This window comes from Polyodon spathula, chromosome 1 (genome assembly GCF_017654505.1).
Source record: "Polyodon spathula isolate WHYD16114869_AA chromosome 1, ASM1765450v1, whole genome shotgun sequence".
NCBI lineage: Eukaryota > Metazoa > Chordata > Actinopteri > Acipenseriformes > Polyodontidae > Polyodon > Polyodon spathula.
The window spans coordinates 96,920,470-96,942,668 of NC_054534.1; the positions used below are offsets into that span (position 1 = coordinate 96,920,470).

Sequence of the window (22,199 nt, forward strand, 5' to 3'; positions counted from 1 at the left end):
CTGTGATGCTTTGTAGCTGGAGTCCAGCCTCTTTCCCTCTAACTGTTTTTTCACTGTTCTTTATAGATGTTTCCTGGTATGTGTCAAACACCACATCAGTCCTTTGACTCCTACTTCCCTCACTCAGAGCCATGGATAGCATAGACATAGCCACTGCACCAAAGTTGGTCTGATCACCTCTCACCCTTTAGACAAGATTCATTCCATCAACAGCGGTAGACTTGTCTGGCATTTCTTCAGCTGGTGCTAAATTCTTCTGCAAGCATGTGGCTAAATCAACTTTGATATCCTATTTCATATGCCTTCATCAGGTCAGGGGCTATTTTCTGAGAAGCTTTTGCTGTGGAGATAATAATGAGAACCTGTTTCACAGCAAAGGGGTTTATCCAGATTTGTAGTAGACTCACCACTGCTGACACTGCATCTTCTTTTTCAATTCTTGATTTGTGTAGCTCTGCATGATGCAGAACTGATTTGTTGTTCTACATTATATCTCACATCTGACCCAGGAAGGCATTTTTGTATTCAGCTGTGATGTAATATCTCTTCGCAGCACTTGGTTTAAGGCTGAACCTTGCTGTACCACCTGGAGTCTGTGTGTGTCTTTATTTGCTGTGACCTCAGCGGTTTGGTCAACAGGAATGCATCAAAATGAATTGTTGCCAGAGATCTGAACAGAAAAGTATCCATCCATGAAGCTCTGATGCAACTCAGAGTGTCCCACTGGAAGCATTGTCATCTGGGCATAGTAGGTGGGAAAATATCTAGCATAGTTTACTTTGTCATAGCAAAACATCAGGGGATCATAGATTTTATGGCAATGAGGTATAACTGCCAGTTGCCTTCTCGGGCAGCACGATGTCTTCAACCATGTCCACATATTACATCCAAAATGCTGACAGATCTCCACTATCATGACGAAGGTGCTCCAAGAATCTATTCCAAAGGTATTGTACCTCTGCAAAAGAGTGACTCTGCAGCAGGCTCTCAAGGCTGACACAGGTCTTCTACCAGGACGTTCACTTCTTCCAGAAATGAGCAAAATGCCTGCTTCTTGTCGAAATAAAGAACCTGATACAAATACAAAAACAGATTTCCGTTCAAAATACGCCCTTGAGGCAATTTCCAAAGGTCAAAAACCTACATTTCTGCTGCGTAAAGCTGGACAATCAGCACACAGAGAGGTACTACATCAATTGTTGTACAGGTAAGATCCAATTCAACAAAATAGGGCGTATAAAAATACGAGCTGTTAACTCAAAGCTAATATCATGAAACACAGGTCGATAAAATACCTACTGATCAAAGGAAATGTTTTATTATCATTCTGCATTGAAAAGAAAACAAAAGTTACGCATAGGTAAGAAAGCCACCAATTGTGTACAAATAGGCTGTAAATTACATCTAAAAAGAAAGTCGCATGAAATATATTTTAATCGTGTAATATAATGAAATTAAAGCCATATAGTATGTAACAACTCCTCAATGAGTGACCCTGAGTGAAAAATGGCAATCCAGCTCTTAAACTGTGTAACTATATGACATATGTTTGCAACACAGAAGGGGTTAATACAGCAGCTAGAATATTTAGAAAAGGTCTTAAATTGACCATGATACATTATTCAGTATACAAGTGCACTACAACCATTGTATTAAGAAGTTAAGATATTTAGGTTAACTTTTAGCTTAGTTTTTAGTAAAAACAACTGTTTCGGAAATTTAATTTAAGGTACCGGTACTGTAAAATAGAAAGGTTGCCAATGGAAAACCAGTGAAAATAAATAAATGCTGTTTGTTGCATTGGTAAATGCAAGTACTTGACTATCTTAGCTGTTCATTTCAATGCCCTAACTTTACCAGTAAAGATTTTATGAGAGATTGATATAAAAACCCTGCTTCACAATTGTAGAAATATAGCTGCTGGCAAATTAGGGGGTATAGTTGAAAATGTGGTGATAAAACAGATTTGGCAAAGAGTTATGCACTGCTATCACCTATTTTCCATCTTTTGGGGTCCAGACCTTGTAAAAAGTTATAGTGAGCCATCGTCCCCCTGAATGGTAGCGATGGCCAAATTTTGTGGTCCTGACTCATGGACTAACTTCCTGTAACGTGTGGAATGTGCGTGGTATGTGCGTGCTGTGCCACATAAATGATGACTGGTGAGAGAGTGGCAACTTTCTAAGCTGCATGGAAACCCGACCATTGTGTGAATATATATTAAAGCACTAAGGAGTCCCTTCTTTTGCTGATGAGCCCCTCAATCTATTGCTGAATGAGTAACTCTTCTTTTTTTTCAGAGGATACCTGCCATAAAGCAGGCTCTTAACGGGAACAATGTGAGCTTCATAGTGAGAGGGGGCCTGGTTGTGCTGGTAAACCTGGCGGATTCTGATTCAGGTACTTGATTCATAGTAGAATTTATTTATGCATTTTATTAATGGCATTTATTTAGCACAGTGCCTTAGGGGCAATATGCTGACTACAGCACCAAACTAATCACTGAACTCTGTAGCTTACTGATGTAACTTGCCAACCTATTTTCATTCTGCAGCCACATTAATGCAGGCATTTGCTTACAGTAACACCCATTGTGCTGGTTAGCTTCTGAAGTTTTACTGGAGCATGGTGCCTTTCTGTCAATGTGACTGAGCAGCAGTTGTGACACATTGACCAGTGCAGGGAATACGGCAACTTGACAGGCAGTGATTTATTTACTATGTGTGAGTGCACACATGTACAACTGTTGGATTTCAAAACTGTTCAGTGGAATTCAATTGCGGCAGTAAAACAGGAATATAGAGTGGTGGATAAGTTGTTTGACTGTGTTTTCTGATGTTTTATGGGTAATAAAGGTTTTCTTTGGTGGTCAAATTTTTATTTGAGAAATAATATATACACAATACATCAGAATATAACAAAAGAATATTTGAAGTGTTTTACAACCTGTATGTCTGTGGGCAGCGCTATATCTGCCATTGCAGCATTCAAAGGCATCAGTGCAGATTTTGACCAATTCATTTTATATCCCGATAGTGCACTAAACTCATCAAAAAGGTCAAAGAGGTCAGCCCTGATGAGCACCTCTAGAAATATCAAACTGTGAAGAATATTTAGTGTCAGAAAGAACCATCGCTGATTACAATTTTTATCATTGATATCTTATCGATGTCCCATGTGATCTAATACTGATCAGATTTAATCCCATTCAAGATGGTCAAAAGCCTTCAAAGCATCTAACGAGAGGACAGCTCATGGGGCCTCAATATCCATGGTTGAATGTATAATATGCACGAGACAACTAACATTATCTGCTGCCAACCGGGTCTTAATAAAACCATTTTTAATGATGTAATGGCAGTGTTAGCATCTCTGTGGAAAGAACCCCTCTCTATAGCAACTGGCACCATCCCCAGTAGAAGGGGTCCCAGTTGATTCCAGAAAGTGAGAAAAAACTCAGGGGGTATGCCATCAAAGCTGGGAGATTTATTTTTACTCATTTCCTGTAAAGCATCCCTCAGATTCATCACCGGAAAGGCATGGTAACTTAAGGTTCTAAAGAAACCTTTCACAATTGTTCCTACAGTATGGAATATCAGAACTGTATAATTTGGAATAAAATGACTGAAATTCAGTATTTATTAGGAGTGGGTCAGATACGATATCTCCTTGTACAGGCTTCATAGGTGATATATCTGAAAACCGTTCATTGCTGCAAAGTTTTAAGGCTAAGAGGTGACTCGCTCTACTGCCATTAAAATAATAGTTCTGTCTAGCCCTGTGCATAAGGAACTCAACACGTCGTCTAAGTAAAAGATTGAGGTCCTTGCTCGTGGCATCCAATTCGAGCACAATGGTTTCTGAAAAAGAACTCTGTAAAGTATGCTCCAGAAGAGCCATTTTGGTTTCCAGCTCTTTAATTTTACTGAAAAATGATTTATTGAAATTAGATGCTATGGGATTGTCTCTAATAAAACCCATTACTGAGTCTCATAAAATACGAGGACCTTTTCTCGTTTGTATGGGCAGAATCCTTTACACTAGCACACAACATTATTTATTATACAAATAAGGACATACAAATACCTATTAAATGACAACAGTCAATACAGAATATAGTGTATCCCTTTCTGTTCACCCACATCTGTTTCTGCGTCACAGGAATGAAAAAGAAGCTAGCAGTAGCAGTGTAACATGATCTACTCAAACCTAATTCAAATACACAATATAACCCTGGTACTTTATCCCATGCGTTCTCATAGTTGATTTACAAGGGTACACAAATCCTTTGCTTTGAAATCATGGTGATTTATTGTATAGTTTCTTTAAAACTCTATTGCTGAATAGCTCTATCATTTTAAAGGGTACTTTGAAACATGTATATCTGTTTTGCCAGCTGGTCCTAATATACTGTATTGTTTCAGAGTCTCAGCGGAGCGGTGTAGGTGGTGGATTCTGGGCTGTGGCAGTGATCTTTGTAGTCTGCTTGGTTGCAGTAGGATCGTTCATTCTCTACAAATTCAAAAGGTATGTATGGGTCATAAAACTGTCATTCCTGGGGATTCATGTTGTGTTGTAAATAACACAACATGAATCCCCAGGAAATATCTGTCTGTCACTATGTGAGTGAAGCAGACTGCATGTTGGTCTCTAAACCTAGAGACCAGCCATTATCCCCAATGGTGTGTACAGTATTGTGGCAAAGTGTTTGCAGTGTGCAGGTGTAGAGGTGATGCAGTGCTCAAGACAATGACAGACAAGTAAGTAATAGCCCTGAAGTAATAGTCCCAGTATTTAAACACCCACAGTTAACACAAACACGATCACAAGTCCACAGTGAGTGCTATAGTGCTTGTGGTGCAAATACAGTTTAATCATGACACAAGTGCAGTGTTGTCTGGGTTTGGAGCAAGCAAACAACCAGTTTTCAGACACGACAAAACAAACAAAACACTTGTGATTACAATACAGGTCTCCTTCTGGTTTAGCTTTAACCATAACAAAGGAACAGATGACCTCGCTACGTCCCCTTATAGACCCCTTGGTTAACGATTGCAATCGCTACTCCAGTCCACGGCTGCCACATCATTTCCTTTCCTGGACGATGATTTAGTGTACCGTAGCACCGCCCCCTTTCTGGCCAACTTCCATCTATTCCTGGGAATTAATTGTCTGGCCATCCAGTCCAGGGCACTCTGGTCCCTTTACACAGAGCCCTCACAGGTTGGGAGATTTATAACAAGAGTCATTCTGTCTCACAAGGATGTTGGGTCCTTATAGTGTCAGAAGCACTTAGAGAATCAAACTCATTTAGATTTTAGTAGGCATCACATAAAGTGCATTAGAAACCTCAAAACCTTCATCTTCCAGTTAGGAAGCTCATAGAGGTAGAGGGCCCAATTCATAAAGGTACCTGCCCTGCCAACTGCCGTAATAAAACGAATTTCGTTTAAATCTAATGAAAGTCGTTGATATTGCTATTCATAAAATGATCTGAGAATACAAGTGACTGTCGCAAAGCACTTTATGAATGGGTATACAGTCGTTCAACTCTTTTTGATGACATCATTAGCTTTATTACTGTTCCCTGGGTGGTGTCGGCAGCTGCAAAAAGAAAAATGGAATCCATTGACAGTACTACCGAAACCCAAGTCTGCAGCTGCCAGTCACGGGCAGCTTGCAAAACCTGATTATGATGCTCCTATCACATCCACCAAAAATTCAGGACATGTCATAATTTAGAAAAAAAAAAAAAAAGAGATTTTTTTAAATAAATACTTTGTATTTTCATTTTGTTTGGCAACGCTGGTAAACACACACATAAGATTTCCAACTGCAGGACCAAAAAAATGTATTAATAAATAAATAAATAAACAAAAAGCACTGTAGGAGGACGTTTGAATATTATTGTAATTCTAGTAATAACAATTAACGATTATGCCAGAGAATACGTTCTTGTGTGAGTATATATATTTATATTAAACATGTTCCTTCATATAAAGCTACATTTTTTTTCAATAGGCAGTGTTAATCATGGGTATGTCAAACTGTATAAGAGCAAGTGTAGTAATAAAATAGGTCTGCTGTTAAATAGGTGGCTAGGGATGAAATCCGATCACGTACTCCTGTTTTCTCATTTCGGCAGGCCCTTTATTAGCAGACCCCAGAATGTCTAACTTTAAAAAAAAAATAAAAAGGAAAGAAAACCCAAACATTGAAAAGGGAGGTAAATATGTTATGCAAAGATTTAAATTTACATTAATGTTTACTTTAATGGCAATGTTTACTGGTTTCGAATCACAATGTAACCTTCCTTATTGTGACTTACCTTCCAGGAAGAAAAGCCCTTAAGTTAGGTTTTAGTGCTTACTGGCAAGGTATAATGTTAGCCACAAGAATGAATGTTCCACCTTTTAAAAAAAAAAAAAAATTACAAACAAGAAATTTTGTTAATTTCAGTTTTTTTTTCCTTTAACTTGGAGAGTGTTATGAGATTTATATATATATATATATATATATATATATATATATATATATATATATATATATATATATATATATATATGTGTGTGTGTGTGTGTGTGTGTGTGTAATCATGAAATTAAACTTAAATATTGTTGGGACACGTTGACAGAAATTGTGAATTTTATGTGTTCCTTCAGAAAACTCCCTGGTAGAAACGTCTACGCACAAATGCACAATGTAAAAGAACAGGAAATGACCAGTCCTGTCAATCACAGCGAGGACACCCAGAACATCATCCAAGGGGAGGAGTTTATTGATGACGATCTCGATTCCCAAACATTAGGTAACGCTGGAGGTAGCCACAATTTCCATTTATTAGAATTTTTATTCTTTCATATTTATTGTTTTTCTTTCTGATTCTTGTTTTACTTCTATATACATTGATATTTGTTTTACTCTATATTGCGAAGTCTGTCACACAGTATTATAATAACTTGCCAGTAAAGGTGTCATACTCTACTCATGCCTGTTTCTAATTAAGGTTAAGGTTTTATAAATATGAAATACATTAGGAATGTATGTTTTATTACATTTGAATTACAAACACTTACGAAACCTTTCTTTTTTTTTGCAGGTAATCACTCGGGGGTAGTTCTGAGCATAAACTCCAGAGAACTGCACAGCTACTTGACCAGCTGATGTTTACAGCATCAATAAACTGCAGAGGCGTGTCTGTATATTTTATGGTTCAGTACTGGGACACTAGCAGGAGGGAAAGCAGGAGATTCTCAGTTGATACTACAGCAACCAGTCATTTTCAAGGAAAAAAAGGTGTTTCTGTAACATATTCTGAGGAGGGGGAGAACAGGCTGACTCCTACTGGATTTCATTACGTGGGTCTCATTGTTTCTCAAAGGACTCTACCTGTAACCATTCAAGAACAAAAGAATAACCACTATACTGTGTTTTGAAAAAGGACATGGTGCTAACATTTCATACCATGTCTACTTTCAAGTTCACTGTAGCTTTCATTAGAGTTTGTGTATCATTAAATGCACACTATTTGACTATTTGGCAGCACAGTGGTCAAACAGCTGCCTATTTTTAATTGTGTTCTTGTGCAGGTAGCAGTATTTTGAGTTATGGTCTTACAATATCTATTGGGTCAGTATGTGTAGACCCATGTTCATTTAAGAAGGCTCTGCTCGCATCCTGTGCTGTGACTCTATGCACTAAATCAGCATGCATTTAGTGTGTCGAATCCCTGCACCTCAGCCCGACACAGCAAGATGTTTTGTGGATCTAACATATTGTCTTACTAGGTATTATCAAAGGTCAAAAGGGATTCTTAAAACATTGGGCTGAATGTATGAGGTTTGAAATTCTAACAGAATTTACAATTATCTTTAATAGTCTTGATAAGATATGCGTGACTAATACTATATTATATGGGTTCTGCTGCTAACCCTACAAGATATGTAATCGGCTTATGTGTCTGTGCCTCAGACATTCTTCTCCTGTTTTTTTAAGCTTAACAATGAGTATTATACAACATGTAACGAGTTGCTTTTACCATCCTGTATAAATAGTCATTGTTAAGGTTGGACCACAGGCAAAATGGTACTGAGTGGCACCTTTGAAGAATAATACTCAATGATGCATCATACTAAGCCTAATCTCCCTCCTCTGGTCGCCTTTGAACAATGAGAAGACTCACCATACAGAATCACAGAAACTCTCTGCCTTATGTTTTTTTCACACTCTTAAGAAGATAAAAAGTCAACTCTTCTTTATTACATCTAACAATAGAATGAGGAACTCCCGTCAGGAATATGGTACTCAGCATTCTGTACACACGTTGGGGCTGAGGAGACTGTTACTGCCTTTTAAACTCATACAATTAAAACTTAACACTGCTGCGAGACATATCCCTTTGTCATTTTTGAAGGCCCGATGCATGCCACCAAAGCATATGTCACAAAGAGCTTTTACAGAACGTGAGAACACGCACTCGTGATCTCCGCGGTTTCATGTATGTATTTTCTTAAATAAGTAATAGTTTGCTTCACTTTTGTTTTGTTTTCTAGGCATTGGTTACAAGCTCTCTTTCATGAAAAACACACCCTGTAAATAACACAGCAGTGAACATCTACCATTACACCTGCACAGGCTTACGTCTTATTTATAGAAAAACCCTAGTGATGTTAAATCAGTGGGTGTTGATTGATCAGCCTCTTGAGTGCAAAAAGCACTGATTGCTTCACATTTATAGCCATGTTATTGTTTATTGAGGCTTGTTAAAAAGGCACTACATTTTTTTTTTAATGAATTCAGGCCAAATTAATAAGCATATGCCTAAAATGAAAAACAAAGAATCATCTTATTCATCACGTAGTGGTACTGGTTATTCAGTTGTGTTAATTTGACTGCCAGGTTGCTGTTTTACTCATTCAGATTGATTTTGTCATTGCTGTACCTATCAAAGTAGGATTGATAATTAAATTGTACGTTTTCTTAAATTGTTGTTAATGATGTATGGTCATATAATGCTGTATTTTAAAGAGCGAGTGGCATGGTTCTGAAAAATGTTACACGTGCCATGTGTTGTTAGAACTGTTTAAATAACATACCTGTAACTTTTATTTTCATTGTTAACACCCTTCCAACATTTTACACTTATAACCATAGTCTGTTTCAAAGCTCTTTCAAAATGTACGCTCTAGTGCACTGGTAGTTTAAGGCTTATTGCCCACAGTGTCAAACAAGTAAGACAGCAATAATAATCCATGGTGTGGTATGGAACAGAAAAGCCAGAGCACTTTTAAATCACTCTTCCTGTAGTGATTTAGACAGAGGACAGATCTCAAACCCCAGTGCACTAGAGCAGACATTTTTAAAAGAGCTTTGAAAAGGACTTTAAAGTTCTAAGTGTAAAAAATGACAGGAACGTATTTAAACAGTTGTAGCAACACGTGGGGACGTATGACACTGTATTGATTGGAATCCCCACTACTTACTCTTTAAGGGCAGCTATTGGATGCAGTACATTGTGAAAAAATTAGCAAAGTATGCAGTTTACAAATGCTATTGTATATCTCACAAAGGGTGTTAAATATTCCAATAGAGCCTATATTAGGCAATTAAAACTGGCGAGGTTCCCTTTAATTTGCTTTGTAAATTAAAAAAAAAATACAACATATTCACAATGTAAATAATTACAGATTAACCCACTGTCTACTAAGGAACATTCTCACATATTATCACATTACCAAGATATTACCACATTTATCTGTGTGAAGCCGTGCTTTTACTACACTTTCCTTTGCTTGCATCGTGCTATACCACAATACATGTTTATAAGGGTTTCACATCTGATAATTCTATCTGTGAAAGTTATTGTCCTGCAAGGGGTTAATGGGTTGTGTTTTGCTTGTCTTCTAGATGCTGAATTGTAGTGAAAAGGGAAAGCAGCTGAGTGTGCTGTCCAATTTGCTAGCATGTGTAAGCAAACATCTGATGTGTGAAGAATTACCAAGCTAACGAGTTAAACAGCCTCCATGACAGCAGGGTATTTGAAGTAGCATTGATATATAATATCAAACATCAAACTCTTACCACTATTATAACACATTTATTTAAAACAAAAAATAAGGTATATAAATGATGGACATTGACAAAATGTTTTTGGTTTCTTTTTGATCACTCAATCATCCTCGACCATGACACACTTAAGTGACTATGATTGAAGCATATGCACTTAATCACTTAATTGGTGAGACAGTTGATTGGACACTGGATATGGAGTGATTTCAGCTGTTCAATTGCCACCTTGAATAAAAGCAATAAAAGAAAATCACAGAAAAAAACAATATGCCACTTCTGTCACGAGAGTAGCGCCTTCATGCAATCAGCATGTTGGAGAGTGGACGAGGGCAGCGTACTGTGACTCACTGCTTGGTTGCTCACAGCCAGTAATGTCAAACCTGGCGAGACGGTATAACCAGAAACACTCTGTCAATGACAGGCCACAAACTGGGAGACCAAGAGTCACAACACCTGCAAAAGATCAACAGATCATTTTGCAGCATCTTTATGTCAGTTGTTAATCAGCACAATAAAAAGTCACTGTACCTGCGCTAAAACAGAGTTTGTCATTTTTCAATCAAATCTAGTGAATTTTATTGAAATATATATATATATATATATATATATATATATATATATATATATATATATATATATATATATATATAAACAATTCCTTCGCTCAGTCCTACTCCCCTGTTCACAAGTCAAAAGAGGTTATAAAATCTGTTTGAGCACACAATTCATTTTGCCACTTCCAGTAGTGTGACCAATACATCCACTGCACTTGGTACATTGTGGTAAATCATTATTTGTACATATGCTGATGTTGGCTTGCTAGTTTCTAGTGATGTCATGTTTGTAAATCTTTTTGGGGGATGAAATAGAAACAACCCCCCACTTTATTTTTTTTGTTTTAATTAGTTTATACAAAGTGTGTGAATTGACTGCACAGTTTATTCGTAATGTTTTCAATAAATGTTTGGATACTCTGCGAAATTTCTGTGCACAAAACCAGAGCGTTTAGGCGAAATGTTGTGCACAAAACCAAGTGCCCATAATGGTTAAACACTTCATTAAATTTGTTAACTGTATAGCTTTTGTTTTAATGATTTGAACTGCTCATTGCAGAATTAACATTCATAAAAAAAGCTGTGGTGTAGTAGACACATACTGCTGTATACATACCTGTGTACGCTGTTGCATCCAAAGGTGTGCCTTTGTTTTTACAAAATGCACTTCAGATTGTGGTAAATAAAACCGGTTCCAAACTGGTTCGTTTTTTTTTTTGTGGGCTTTTGGAGTTGATATTTCACTATGTCATTAAAAACTTTGTTGTTTGTAAAAGAGTAAATATCTAATTTTAAGTTAATTTATTTTTTAATTGTTTTAATGCAGCCAGTAGGTGGTGTATAAACACCAACACAATTCTCTTTTGTATAATATTCAGAAACCAGGCTTCACTTCCTCTTGTTTCTGAGATAACAGAAACCAATTCCAATCCTTTCTGGCAGATGTATTCTTTATTATATACATTTGTCACCAAGTTGGTGTCTGTCTTTAAGAATAATACATGATATTAGAAAAGTGAAAACAAAGTGCAAAAACAACAAAAAAAAAATATTTACATTGGTTTCACATTTGTTCTAATCAGTCTGTTATGATTTTTTTTAGGTTTTAAAATTATAGCAAAAGTAGTCTTTTGTTTTGTTTACAGTTGAAATACAGTTGGTTAGACTTATAGAAATGGATAGTGATATGCCAAAAGAAAAAAAAAAGTCCACAATTGACAGGTAAATTGAGTATCTCCTGGCATCCAGTATTCAACACATTACTGTTCTTGTTCTTTACATAGATACAGTGGTTTGCAGAAGTATTCACCCCAAAGTTTTCACATTTTGTTGGCACCTGAGCGTACTCCTTGATGTTTTCAAAATTAGACTTTACATGTAGAATCTACACAAACTAGTCCACATTGATAAAGTTAAAAAATGCATAGAGAATATAAATAAGTAAGATTTATAGAGAAAAACAGATTAATCTCAATTGCATAAGTATTCAACCCCTTTGCTACTGCAGCCCTATATCAGCCCTATATCAGCTCAGGTCACAGAATTAGTGAAATTGTTTCAGCCTGTGTGTACTCAAAGTGGTTTAACTTGTAGATAATTTCCCTCAGGTATATAAAGACTTTCTAGCTGCTACTCACACAGTGATTCAACAAAGTTACCATAAAGATTAAGGAGCTTTCGAAACAAGCCAGGGATAAAGTGGTAGAGGGGCACAGAGCAGGAGAAGCGTACAAGAAACTTTAAAAGGTGCTGATTATCCCTCTCAGCACAGTGAAGTCCATCACTAAGAAGTGGAAGATGCATCATACCACCCATACACTACCCAGATCAGGTCACCCTCCCAAACTGAGCAGCCGGGCAAGCAGGAAACTGGTTTGGATGTCACTGAAGCCAACAACGACCCTGAGAGATCTGCAAAGTTCTGTAACTGAGACAGGAGTCAGTGTTCACACATCAATAATAAGCCGGTCCCTACACAAAGCTGGCCTGTATGGATGGGTGGCAAGAAAGAAGCCATTACTCAAAAAGCCTAATCTTAAAGCACGTATGCAGTTTGTGAAAAACCATGTAGATGATACTGCAGACATGTGGAAAAAGGTTTTGTGGTCAGGAGAGACAAAAATGTAACTTTTCCAAGCATTACGTTTGGCTCAAGCCCAACACTGCACATCACCCAGTCAACACCATCCCAACTGTCAAGCATGGTGGTGCCACCATCATGTTATGGGGATGCCTCTCTTCAGCAGGGACTGGGAAGGTTGTCAGGATAGAGGGGAGAATGGATGATGCAAAGTACAGGCGAATCCTTGAGGAAAACCTGTTTGAGTCAGCCAAGACTGAAACTGGGGAGGAAATTCACATTTCAGCAGGACAATGACCTGAAGCACAAAGCCAAAGCCACACTGGAGTGGTTGAACAAGAAGAGAATTAATATTCTTGAGTGGCCCTGTGAAAGTGCTGACTTGAATCCAATCGAAAATTTATGGCGAGACTTGAAGACTGCAGTCCATCGACGATCCCCAACAAATTTTCCCACGAAGAATCAGCAAAAATGTCACCATCCTACCGTGCAAAGCTAGTAGAGACCTATCCAAAAAGACTCATAGCAGTAATTGCTGCAAAAGGTGTTTCTACCAAGTACTGACTTAAGGGGCTGAATATTTATGCAACCAGTACATTTCATTTTGTACATTTTCTTTGCAAGTTTTGCGAACATTTAACCTCCCCCTCATATCAGTGTTCAGTTTAACCACTGCAGCTTTGAAGAAAAAAAGTTTGTTTGAAAAACTGTGCTTCCTTATTTTATAATTCAACAAAATGTGACATTATTGGTAGGGGGTGAATACTTCTGCAAACCACTGTACATAAAAACAGTATGTGCTACCCTCTAGCTCATATGTATTTTATTCAGGGTATTCACCAAAAGTGAAATAAATATACTGACTACACAACCTCCTCAACATAAACTATGGAAATCTCACAGTCAGACCTTACAACTGCTGTGTGCAAGCTATGTGTTAATGTTGCAGAAATGTGTGACCCAACACTTTAAAAAAAAAGAAAAAAAAAAGTTAAATACTATTTACATGTATGCTGAACCAATTAATTATGAAATTAAACCTTCTGCATTATTTTTTCAACAAGATTTAAATATAACACTCCTTATCTTATCTATAATACTACACAAAATCTTAAATATTGTAAAATGAAACATAACAAATCTTAAACAAAGACCTGTCTCTGAATGCTGAAACAAAACACAAACCATGGCATTAAAGCGAACAGTATACCTGGCACAATACTTAATGAAATGTGTGAATCAAATGTATCATGTCTGGTATTACTCCTTTACATATCACTATGTTTTAAATAACAGCATATAAATGTATGCATGCATAACACCATTTTTATTACCAGGCTAGAGATTTTACAATATACTATATATAGTAACAAACCAACCAGTTCTGTGATATACGGCACCAAAATAACTTTATTAAACTGTACTATAATATGTTTACTGGGTGGCCCGATTTGCAAAAGGATTAAATATAAATCATTATAAATAATAAAGGCAACTCAATATTTACTTAAACATTTACAAATAAATAACTTATTTTTCAGATGTCTGAACCAAATTGTGTTCCTCTAATGGATATCAATCTAACTGATGATTAATTCATTATTATTATTATTATTATTATTATTATTATTATTATTATTATTATTATTATTATTATTATTATTATTAATAAATAAGTTTGGCATCATTAAAAACAATCATGAGAAATGGCTAGGACTTTTTTCTGACTAAGTCTCCCACACTAATCCCACAACAGGCTTGTATAATGCAGTTCCATTTACAATAATAACAACCGATACCATAAAATAAAGTTAATAAGAACAATACTTTTCCTCTTTAAGCCTATGACATGAATATGCCATCTTTTCTGTCATCCACCAGTACTGACCTCCAAACATTTGCATTAACAAAAAAAAAAAAAAATTATATATATGTAAAGGTACAGGTGAAAATATTGTTTGTTTATGTGCCAGTTTTCATTTCCCATTCCTAAAAAAACAAAACAAAGAAAATATATTGTGTTAATGGTCTTAGGAATTTATAATTTAAAAGTAAACATTGTAGACTTTTATAGTTAAACAATCAGGTAATCATTTGAACATAAATACAACTCAGCTGAGTTACGGTTAGAATTGGAGGTTATCCAAGGTAAATATCAAACACATATTTCAATTGCAAAACTTGGATGTCTACTGAAAATAAACAATGCATGACAGACATTTCAGACTGGCTATGAGCTTTCATTTCAATGTACTGTGTAAAACCTAACAAACAATTCCAAAACAAAACACAAATTAAACAGATCTTACAAGAAAGTAAAATTAAGCACTGTGTTAAAAAGTTACTTCATATGTTCTAAACTCTGTATATTTAATTTCTTACTTCTTTATAGATATAAAGACAACCCATTTCATGTTGTAAACAGTTTTCAGTTCTTAAATTAAGCCAGCCAGATACAGTACTAAGTAGCTCCCTTTCAAGTATGAAGTGTTATCCATTACCAATGGGATATACCTCTGTGTAGCCCGATTTACCTGAATACCTATGTCAAAGTACGGAGTCCCTGCCCCAAGGGAATAAAGTGTTGTGAGTAGAAGAGATTAGTGCCATTTTCTTTTCAGCCATGCCCGAGAAGGTCCACTAAGTATGACCACAACAGTTGTTTTGTAGGACATGTCATATTTTTTCTATTTCTCTCTTCCTCCTTTGGGATAAATATTCACGCTGCTAGTATAAATCGTACTTTCGCATGTTTTCTGCACCTTTAGCCCTCGGTTCTGGTCACTTCCCATCATGGCCTTGTGCACTGCTGGAAGCCTGCAGGTTTTCCTGCCCCATCCCCGGGATCCAGTTCCACCCTCTGGGCCAACTCCGTGCTCTCGCTCCTTGCTTCTGCGCTCCTCCTGAGCCTTTTCTTCTATTTCTCTTTCCCTCTAACGCCAAAAGCGAGAGTAATATTTGTATATAACATTAAGGAAGAAAAGTAATTTTTTTCTTTTCCTCCTTTCTTTCGTTCTAGGGAGACTGATCCAGTGAAGCAGTGGTCTGTCTCCCTGTTGCTAGGCTAGAGACTGGGCGCACAGTTGGCCCCTAGTTCCATCTGCCTGTCTTGATCAGCAGCTTTTCCACACTTCAAGATGAGACACTTGCTAGTGTTAAGGCCATGTACCGAACGCGTTCCATGGGTGATTGCATCTGTTTCCAAGCTGGTACCAATACATAAAAAAGACATAGATTGCTCTTTATTCTATTGCAGTGGTTCTCAACCTATGGATCCACTCACTGCTCCCTCTGGTTCTCCCTGCTGGAGGGCAGGCAGCCGCTAGACATAGGTATACCCATAGGCAAAGTTAGCCACTGCTATTGCTGTGCCTGGAGAAAATCAGACAAGTACAGGCTTGGGTGGTCTTGGTAGCCCCGATTTAGCCCAGGACAGCCTGGTTCTCAGCAGTGGTCCAGGTCCTGGACGGCCAGCCTTGGGAGCTGCCTGCACATCGCGTCTTGCTCAGCCAGATGCTGGGGACCTGTGGGTCTGGCTCAACTGGCTGCAATTAAGCCAGATCGCTCTCGGGTGAGGTTATTACAGCCCTGCAGAATGCCAAGACCGCTTCTACGCATTCTGAGTATTGGTTTAAATGGGGAGTATTCCAGACTTGGGGGGACATATACCATAGTGTGGGTTTATAATGCACTTTTTCTCTAGTTTATATACACTAGATGTCATAGAATCCCCAAACCCTGAGTTTTTGTACCAGAGTAGTAAGGACAGCTATTCAGTCTTACAGCACACACACTGAGGTGTGGGTTCTCTCCACACTTTTTGGGGTTTTGTGGACCAAATGGGCTTTGGGACCAGAGTGCAAAGGGCAGCCTCCCGGTCTACACCGTTGAGCACGTTTGCCAGTGCTGCATGTCCTGCACTTACTTGGGTATACTACCCCAAATCGGTAATAGAATAGCATTACACACTTGAAAGGGAACTCAGTCAATCAAAACTGAAAGAACAGACTATAGGTAGGAATCTGGCTGCGTTGATAGTTGCACGTAGGCAGCTTTGACTTTACCAGGCCCGCATGCCTGATGGGCACAAAGCACCGCTGTTGGATGCTGCAGCGCTGTCATCCACAAAAGGTTATCCTGTTTCTCAAGCGACCACCTCAGCGTCCGGGAGCCATCTGGAATATTGGTGTCAGTGCCTCACGGACATCTGGATGCTGACTACTGTTCAAACCATCTACTCACTGCAGTTCAAGCACGGCTTCCTCCCTTTCAGGGCATTAATGTAACAATCAGTCACAGATCTGCAGGACACCGCGGTGGTGTCTCGGGGTAGCAGCTCCAGTCACTATACAGTCATAAGCAACAAGTACTTAACTGATACCAAGCTCCCCTGTCATGTCAGCTCTTGAAAGGAAAAATGGCTCAGAGATCTGTGTGCGCAGTCCTTTCTTTACCCTCGCGGGCGGGCATGACTGCGTCACAGGATCAGCTATGCAGATTTGGTATATAATATTCAGGTTTCGAGGTCTTTAGGAGATAAACACCCAGTGGTAATGACTACATTTCGTACTTGAAAGGAAACCTAATGATATCTGGGTAAGCCAACTAGTGGCAACGAAGCAGGACTGACCTTGGCTTTCCGAAGAACATGACCCCAATTTGGTGACGTCTTTTGTGAGGACTGTTTCTTCAGGATAGCTGCGCTATTCACAGGAAGCGAGGAGTTTTCTGCATCGCTGGTGTCACAGCTGGAGGCGGGGGAATTATCAAGAGTGCGTCGCAGGAACACCGGGGACTGAAAGACACAACACCCAAATATCCATCCATCCATTATCATTAACATCTTTTACGGATCACAGTGAGCCGGAGCCTAACCCGGCAGACACACCCAAATATGCTTTTGTAAAATATTATCATGGTTTCATGAGAACAGCGTGGCTTGTTGGCTCAAACCGATGATGAAAGAAGCGATTTGTTTTATGTATTTATTACCTTTTTTTTTTCACCAGGAAAAAGAACACATTGAGAATTCGGTCTTGTTTACAAGGGGTAAGACAAACCAGACAGCAACAACTTCTGCTTGTGTCATTGTGTTAGATTGGTGGGCATAAAAGTGTTACTTCTGGGTGCTAAGAATAAGTAAAATGAAACTGTTTCCCAGCTCACCTGAGGGCTAGAGGTCCCAGACTTTGGCTCGATGGTCAGCCCCAGAGTGACCCCGCCGTTCATGGCTTTCTTCAGGCTCTCTTTGACCTCCGTCAACTCCAACTCCAGATTGACACGCTCTGTCTCTTTCTGCTTACACTCGTTTTCCAGTCTCTTCAGCTTGTCCGCAAGAACAGTCTGGGATTTCCTGCCTGCAGTTCGCAAAGGAGAACATTTTAAAATTAATACAAAAAAGGATGTTTCTTTTTGGGAGCAATGTAAAATACATATACAATATATGCATATTGGCCAACGCAAATATTGTGGTCAATTACAAAGTCACTCCAGGGGGTATCTGTATATTGTTCTCACTGGGTGGAATTAACCACTGTGCTTTTACACAGCAATTGACTTTACCTGTATTGGCTTCCATTGCAGCTCGGTGGTCCTTTCTCTCCTTCCTCAGCTGGGCCAGCCGATTGCGGAGATCCTGCTTCTTTTTCAGGAGCTCATCTACCTTGGCCTGCAGTCTCTTGGCATCGGCTTCTACGCGGTTTTTACCATACTTGTACTGATCTGCATCTTCAAAGAAATGGAAAATACATTACCATAAAATCTTCTGTGTATATATATATATATATATATATATATATATATATATATATATATATATATATATATATATATATATATATATACAAGTGTAACCAAGTGTAAGTTATTTTCTTGTTTTGTTTATGACTTTTCCTACCACCAACTCAGGTCCTGTTCATCCCACTTGGTTTGTTTTCAGTTGACTTTTTATTAACCACACGCTAATGGTTGGCCACTTGCACTGAATCTAATGTGAATGCCTGAATGCTGCAAACCATGACACTACACCAGTTTCCTGGGAAACTGGAGGACTGTACAAGCATGGAAATGAATAGTAAACGCATGATGACACTTACTGGAATTATTTCGTTTAATCGGAATGTTTCCATTCGGCTTCTTTTGTTGGGCTAGGTCCACTTTCTGCTTGGGAGCCACTCCATTGATCACTTGCATTTTCTTTCCCTTCAGCTGTTTAGAGGCATGGCACTGCTATATTATCATGCATGTACCGTAGACAAATACAACTAATGCCTTAAAAAAAAAACTGACTATGCACATACACACACATACTAAGACACCAGCAAGTATAGTGGTTTGTTTCCCTGACAGAACATAGCAAAATAACCTTAAAAATAACCAGTTATTAAACTTTAAACATTGACATTTATTTTTTTACCTATTTAAACTTAAAACTCATTTGTATTCCACAGTGGAAAGTGGAAGAAGCTGTAGACAGTTATCGACTAAAAAGCATGGCATGGAAGGGGTTACGGTGGTACTTCACCTGTGAGGCTGGCCCGGCTAATCCCCGCCCCCCAGCATAGGTGTTAGTGACAGGCAGAGAAGAGGAAAGTTTGGAGGGGCCAGGAGTTTTGTAATGGTTAGCAGGTGGTCTTTCAGAAGAAGAAACCCTAGAAGGCTTAGGTGAGTAGCGGGCAGCAAGCGTTGGAGAAGGGGAATTTTCATAAAGGCAGGCGTTCTCATACAGCCCCTCATCCCTCCAGTTGTTAGCTGGAGTCGAATACATGCTGTCATTTGGCTCCTGTGGCAGCACATGTGAGATTAGCAGGACGACAGGTTATTGAGAAGAGCATACAAGATTAGTGGATTAAATGTTATTGTCTCTTAGTAAAAATGGCACAATGTTCAATACCTGTTATTAAACAGTAATTGAGGAACATTGTTTCAGTTTGGATGCATGATGACCCGTCCTTATGTAGGCTTTTCTGATTAAAATGTTGTTCATTGAGAAAACCTTCACATTTCAGCTTAAAGGGGTCCAACATACAATAGAGTTGTAAATTTCAGCTATTTTTTGGGTCATGGTCAAAAAAGGCCTCATTTAACATAAGTTTGCTGCCTGTATAGAGAAACGGTGACCAATGTGAAAGAGACAGGAACTCTCAATGTGACTTTGCAGCAAGAGAACAGTGAAACTGAACCCCTTCATCTGTTAACAGTTTTAAAGTCACGTCTACTAGAAGGAAACCTTACCGATCCATTTATACATGGGACGCCATCATAATGCAGGGCCACCCCCGATGGACAGGAATAGCCATTGGTGGGGTTATCCAAATAGGGGTTAGGAGACACAGCACGCCTGTTTGTGAAGCTGAATGAGACAGAAATATACTGTGTGAGAAAATTATTTTCACCACACTTGAAAGAAAGATCCTGGAACATCAGCAACAGCTCGTTTTTAAACAGTGTACTTTCAGTTTAGTTCAAATATTTGTGCAGAGGTTTAACGTTCCAGGCACATGGATTTTGAGTTCCTATGTTTTGTAAATCTGTTTCAAGACCACCAGGCTTGATGTTATTGAGTTTCATTATAGATGCTTTCTGGGGAAGAGGTGTTAAAATAAACAAGAACATGTGAACAGCTAATTTTCATTGCAACAAAAATGGATGAGAACTGTTTACACATTTTTGTTTTTGTATTCTGTTAATCTCTTGACCCAGCATTTTGGCAACTTAATCTATACTTTTTACAAACCTTTTGCAATTTTAATTTTTTTTTTTTATATATATACCAAGCACTGTGATAATAAGAGTTTCAAAATGTAAAAAGTTCAATGTAAAAGTATGATGGTGGAATAGATCTCTAGTTTTATAAAGCAAAAATATGTAAACATGTAAGTGTCATACACTGCCTGGCCTCTATTCTAATCTGTCCGATTGGATATAAAATCGCGTTGGTGTGGAGCATGTTCTCCTGGTATATCCTCAGTCTTCTAAGAGCTCTGGGAGAGCTCTTCTGAGCGAACAAACACCATAATCCCAGGACCTCAATCCAATTAAGCATATTCAGGATGAACACTTTGATGCATACGCTATCATAATCCTCTGCCTAGCTCTGTGCACCACCTGCATGAACGTATTAATAACTATATGGATTAACAAGCGCCGTCCCAGCACCTTCCAACACCTTGTGAAGTCTGTGCCACATCGTGTCATGGTATAAGCTATTATTAGGTACGCATCCAAACAAAGTTACCAGGCACTGTATATCTACAGTATGTGCAAGTACCATCACTATACACCTGTTGCTAAGAATATGCATCCCTACAGGGTATAAGAAAGCTCACAGGAAAATCTTGAAGTGACCAATGCTCTCTATGCAATTGTAGTGATGAAATGTGATTGGCCTTAGATCATCCATGAGGTATATAAGATGTAGTGATTCACTGGACAACTGCAATAGGGTTCAGTGGAAAGCAGTGGCTTAGCCCACAACTTTTCTGTCTAAGATGGATAATCAAGTACAGTTGAACCTCATTTATCTGGGTCTCCCTGACGAGTTTTACCTTTGAAGTACATTACTGCCGATGTAGACTAATGCCAGACAATGTAGACACCTAATTTATTCAGAGATTTCACACATCCATGGACCTGTCTCCCCCTGTACTTTACCAGTTACAGTATTAAACTGGATGCATGTTGCTTAGAAAAAGAGAATAAATAAGCAGGGGTTCAAATATCATTGTCTATTTGGCCACATCACTAAAGTTAGCCACATGCTAAAAGCAACTAATAAAAAATGGATAAAACAGAATGACTGGATCTTAAAATAATCATTAAAATATTTTAGAAAAGTGTTTAAAACAGTTTTTCACAACAACACATTACATTCATAAAAAGTTTTACAAAGCAGAAAAATACTGTTCATATATAAAGGATTACAATTTGGCATAATTAGTTTGAGCAGCTATTATTACATATCCAATATCTCTGCAGTGGATTACTTTAATATATTTGTTTAACAATCCAATTGAACCAGATCCACTGATAGTCTGGGTTATATTAGCAAACCACCTCTGATGTTCGTCCATTACAAAGTCCTGCAGTTCCTTGAATGTGGTATCCAGAATGTGAACCACAGCCTCTTTTTTGATTGATACTTTACAGTGCCACTCAGCACTGTCATTAACTCTTATGATGTGGTCTTGTTACCCCATGTAAGGCATTTGGTTTTCATTATCTTCCCACTTGTTCATTAGAATCGCAAGTGGGGGTTTCCCGGAAAAGTCAGACCATTCATTTTAAATAAAGCTCATGGGATTATTAACATAGAAAGTTTTAACACATTAAGACACCAACATTGTACAATGAAAAGCAGATTTAAAAACAAATGTGTTTAAATCATTAGTCCAGGGGTAGGCAACCCTGGCTCTTTCATTCCATTTTATAGTAGGACTTTGTTCCCAGTTAGTTCCTTAATTAAAACGTAATATGTTGCAATGGCATTTAATGGAAAA

At 38.1% G+C, this 22,199-nt stretch overlaps 2 protein-coding genes across 6 annotated transcripts in view; one reads left to right on the top strand and one right to left on the bottom strand.

Moving 5' to 3' along the window:
* LOC121324845 (VPS10 domain-containing receptor SorCS2-like) overlaps window positions 1-9,331 on the top strand; it is a 281,604-nt gene extending 272,273 nt beyond the window's left edge. Inside the window, exons 24-27 of one of the 2 annotated variants that reach the window (XM_041267061.1) lie at window positions 2,301-2,400; window positions 4,425-4,527; window positions 6,663-6,820; window positions 7,100-9,331. In XM_041267061.1, coding sequence (XP_041122995.1) covers window positions 2,301-2,400; window positions 4,425-4,527; window positions 6,663-6,820; window positions 7,100-7,164 — 426 coding nt within the window. In that variant the 3' untranslated portion in view covers window positions 7,165-9,331. The remainder of the gene's footprint in view (window positions 1-2,300; window positions 2,401-4,424; window positions 4,528-6,662; window positions 6,821-7,099) is intronic. The other variant, XM_041267067.1, reaches the window with a different exon arrangement.
* Window positions 9,332-13,255: 3,924 nt separating this feature from the next.
* Window positions 13,256-22,199, bottom strand: part of LOC121324863 (actin filament-associated protein 1-like) — a 99,962-nt gene continuing 91,018 nt past the window's right edge. For 3 of the 4 annotated variants that reach the window (XM_041267084.1, XM_041267079.1, XM_041267074.1), the window contains exons 12-18: window positions 19,936-20,053; window positions 19,226-19,483; window positions 18,798-18,909; window positions 18,265-18,429; window positions 17,869-18,059; window positions 17,333-17,497; window positions 13,256-14,691 (exon numbers count right to left, since the gene is read on the bottom strand). In XM_041267084.1, the coding sequence (XP_041123018.1) occupies window positions 14,665-14,691; window positions 17,333-17,497; window positions 17,869-18,059; window positions 18,265-18,429; window positions 18,798-18,909; window positions 19,226-19,483; window positions 19,936-20,053 (1,036 nt within the window). In that variant the 3' untranslated portion in view covers window positions 13,256-14,664. The remainder of the gene's footprint in view (window positions 14,692-17,332; window positions 17,498-17,868; window positions 18,060-18,264; window positions 18,430-18,797; window positions 18,910-19,225; window positions 19,484-19,935; window positions 20,054-22,199) is intronic. The other variant, XM_041267090.1, reaches the window with a different exon arrangement.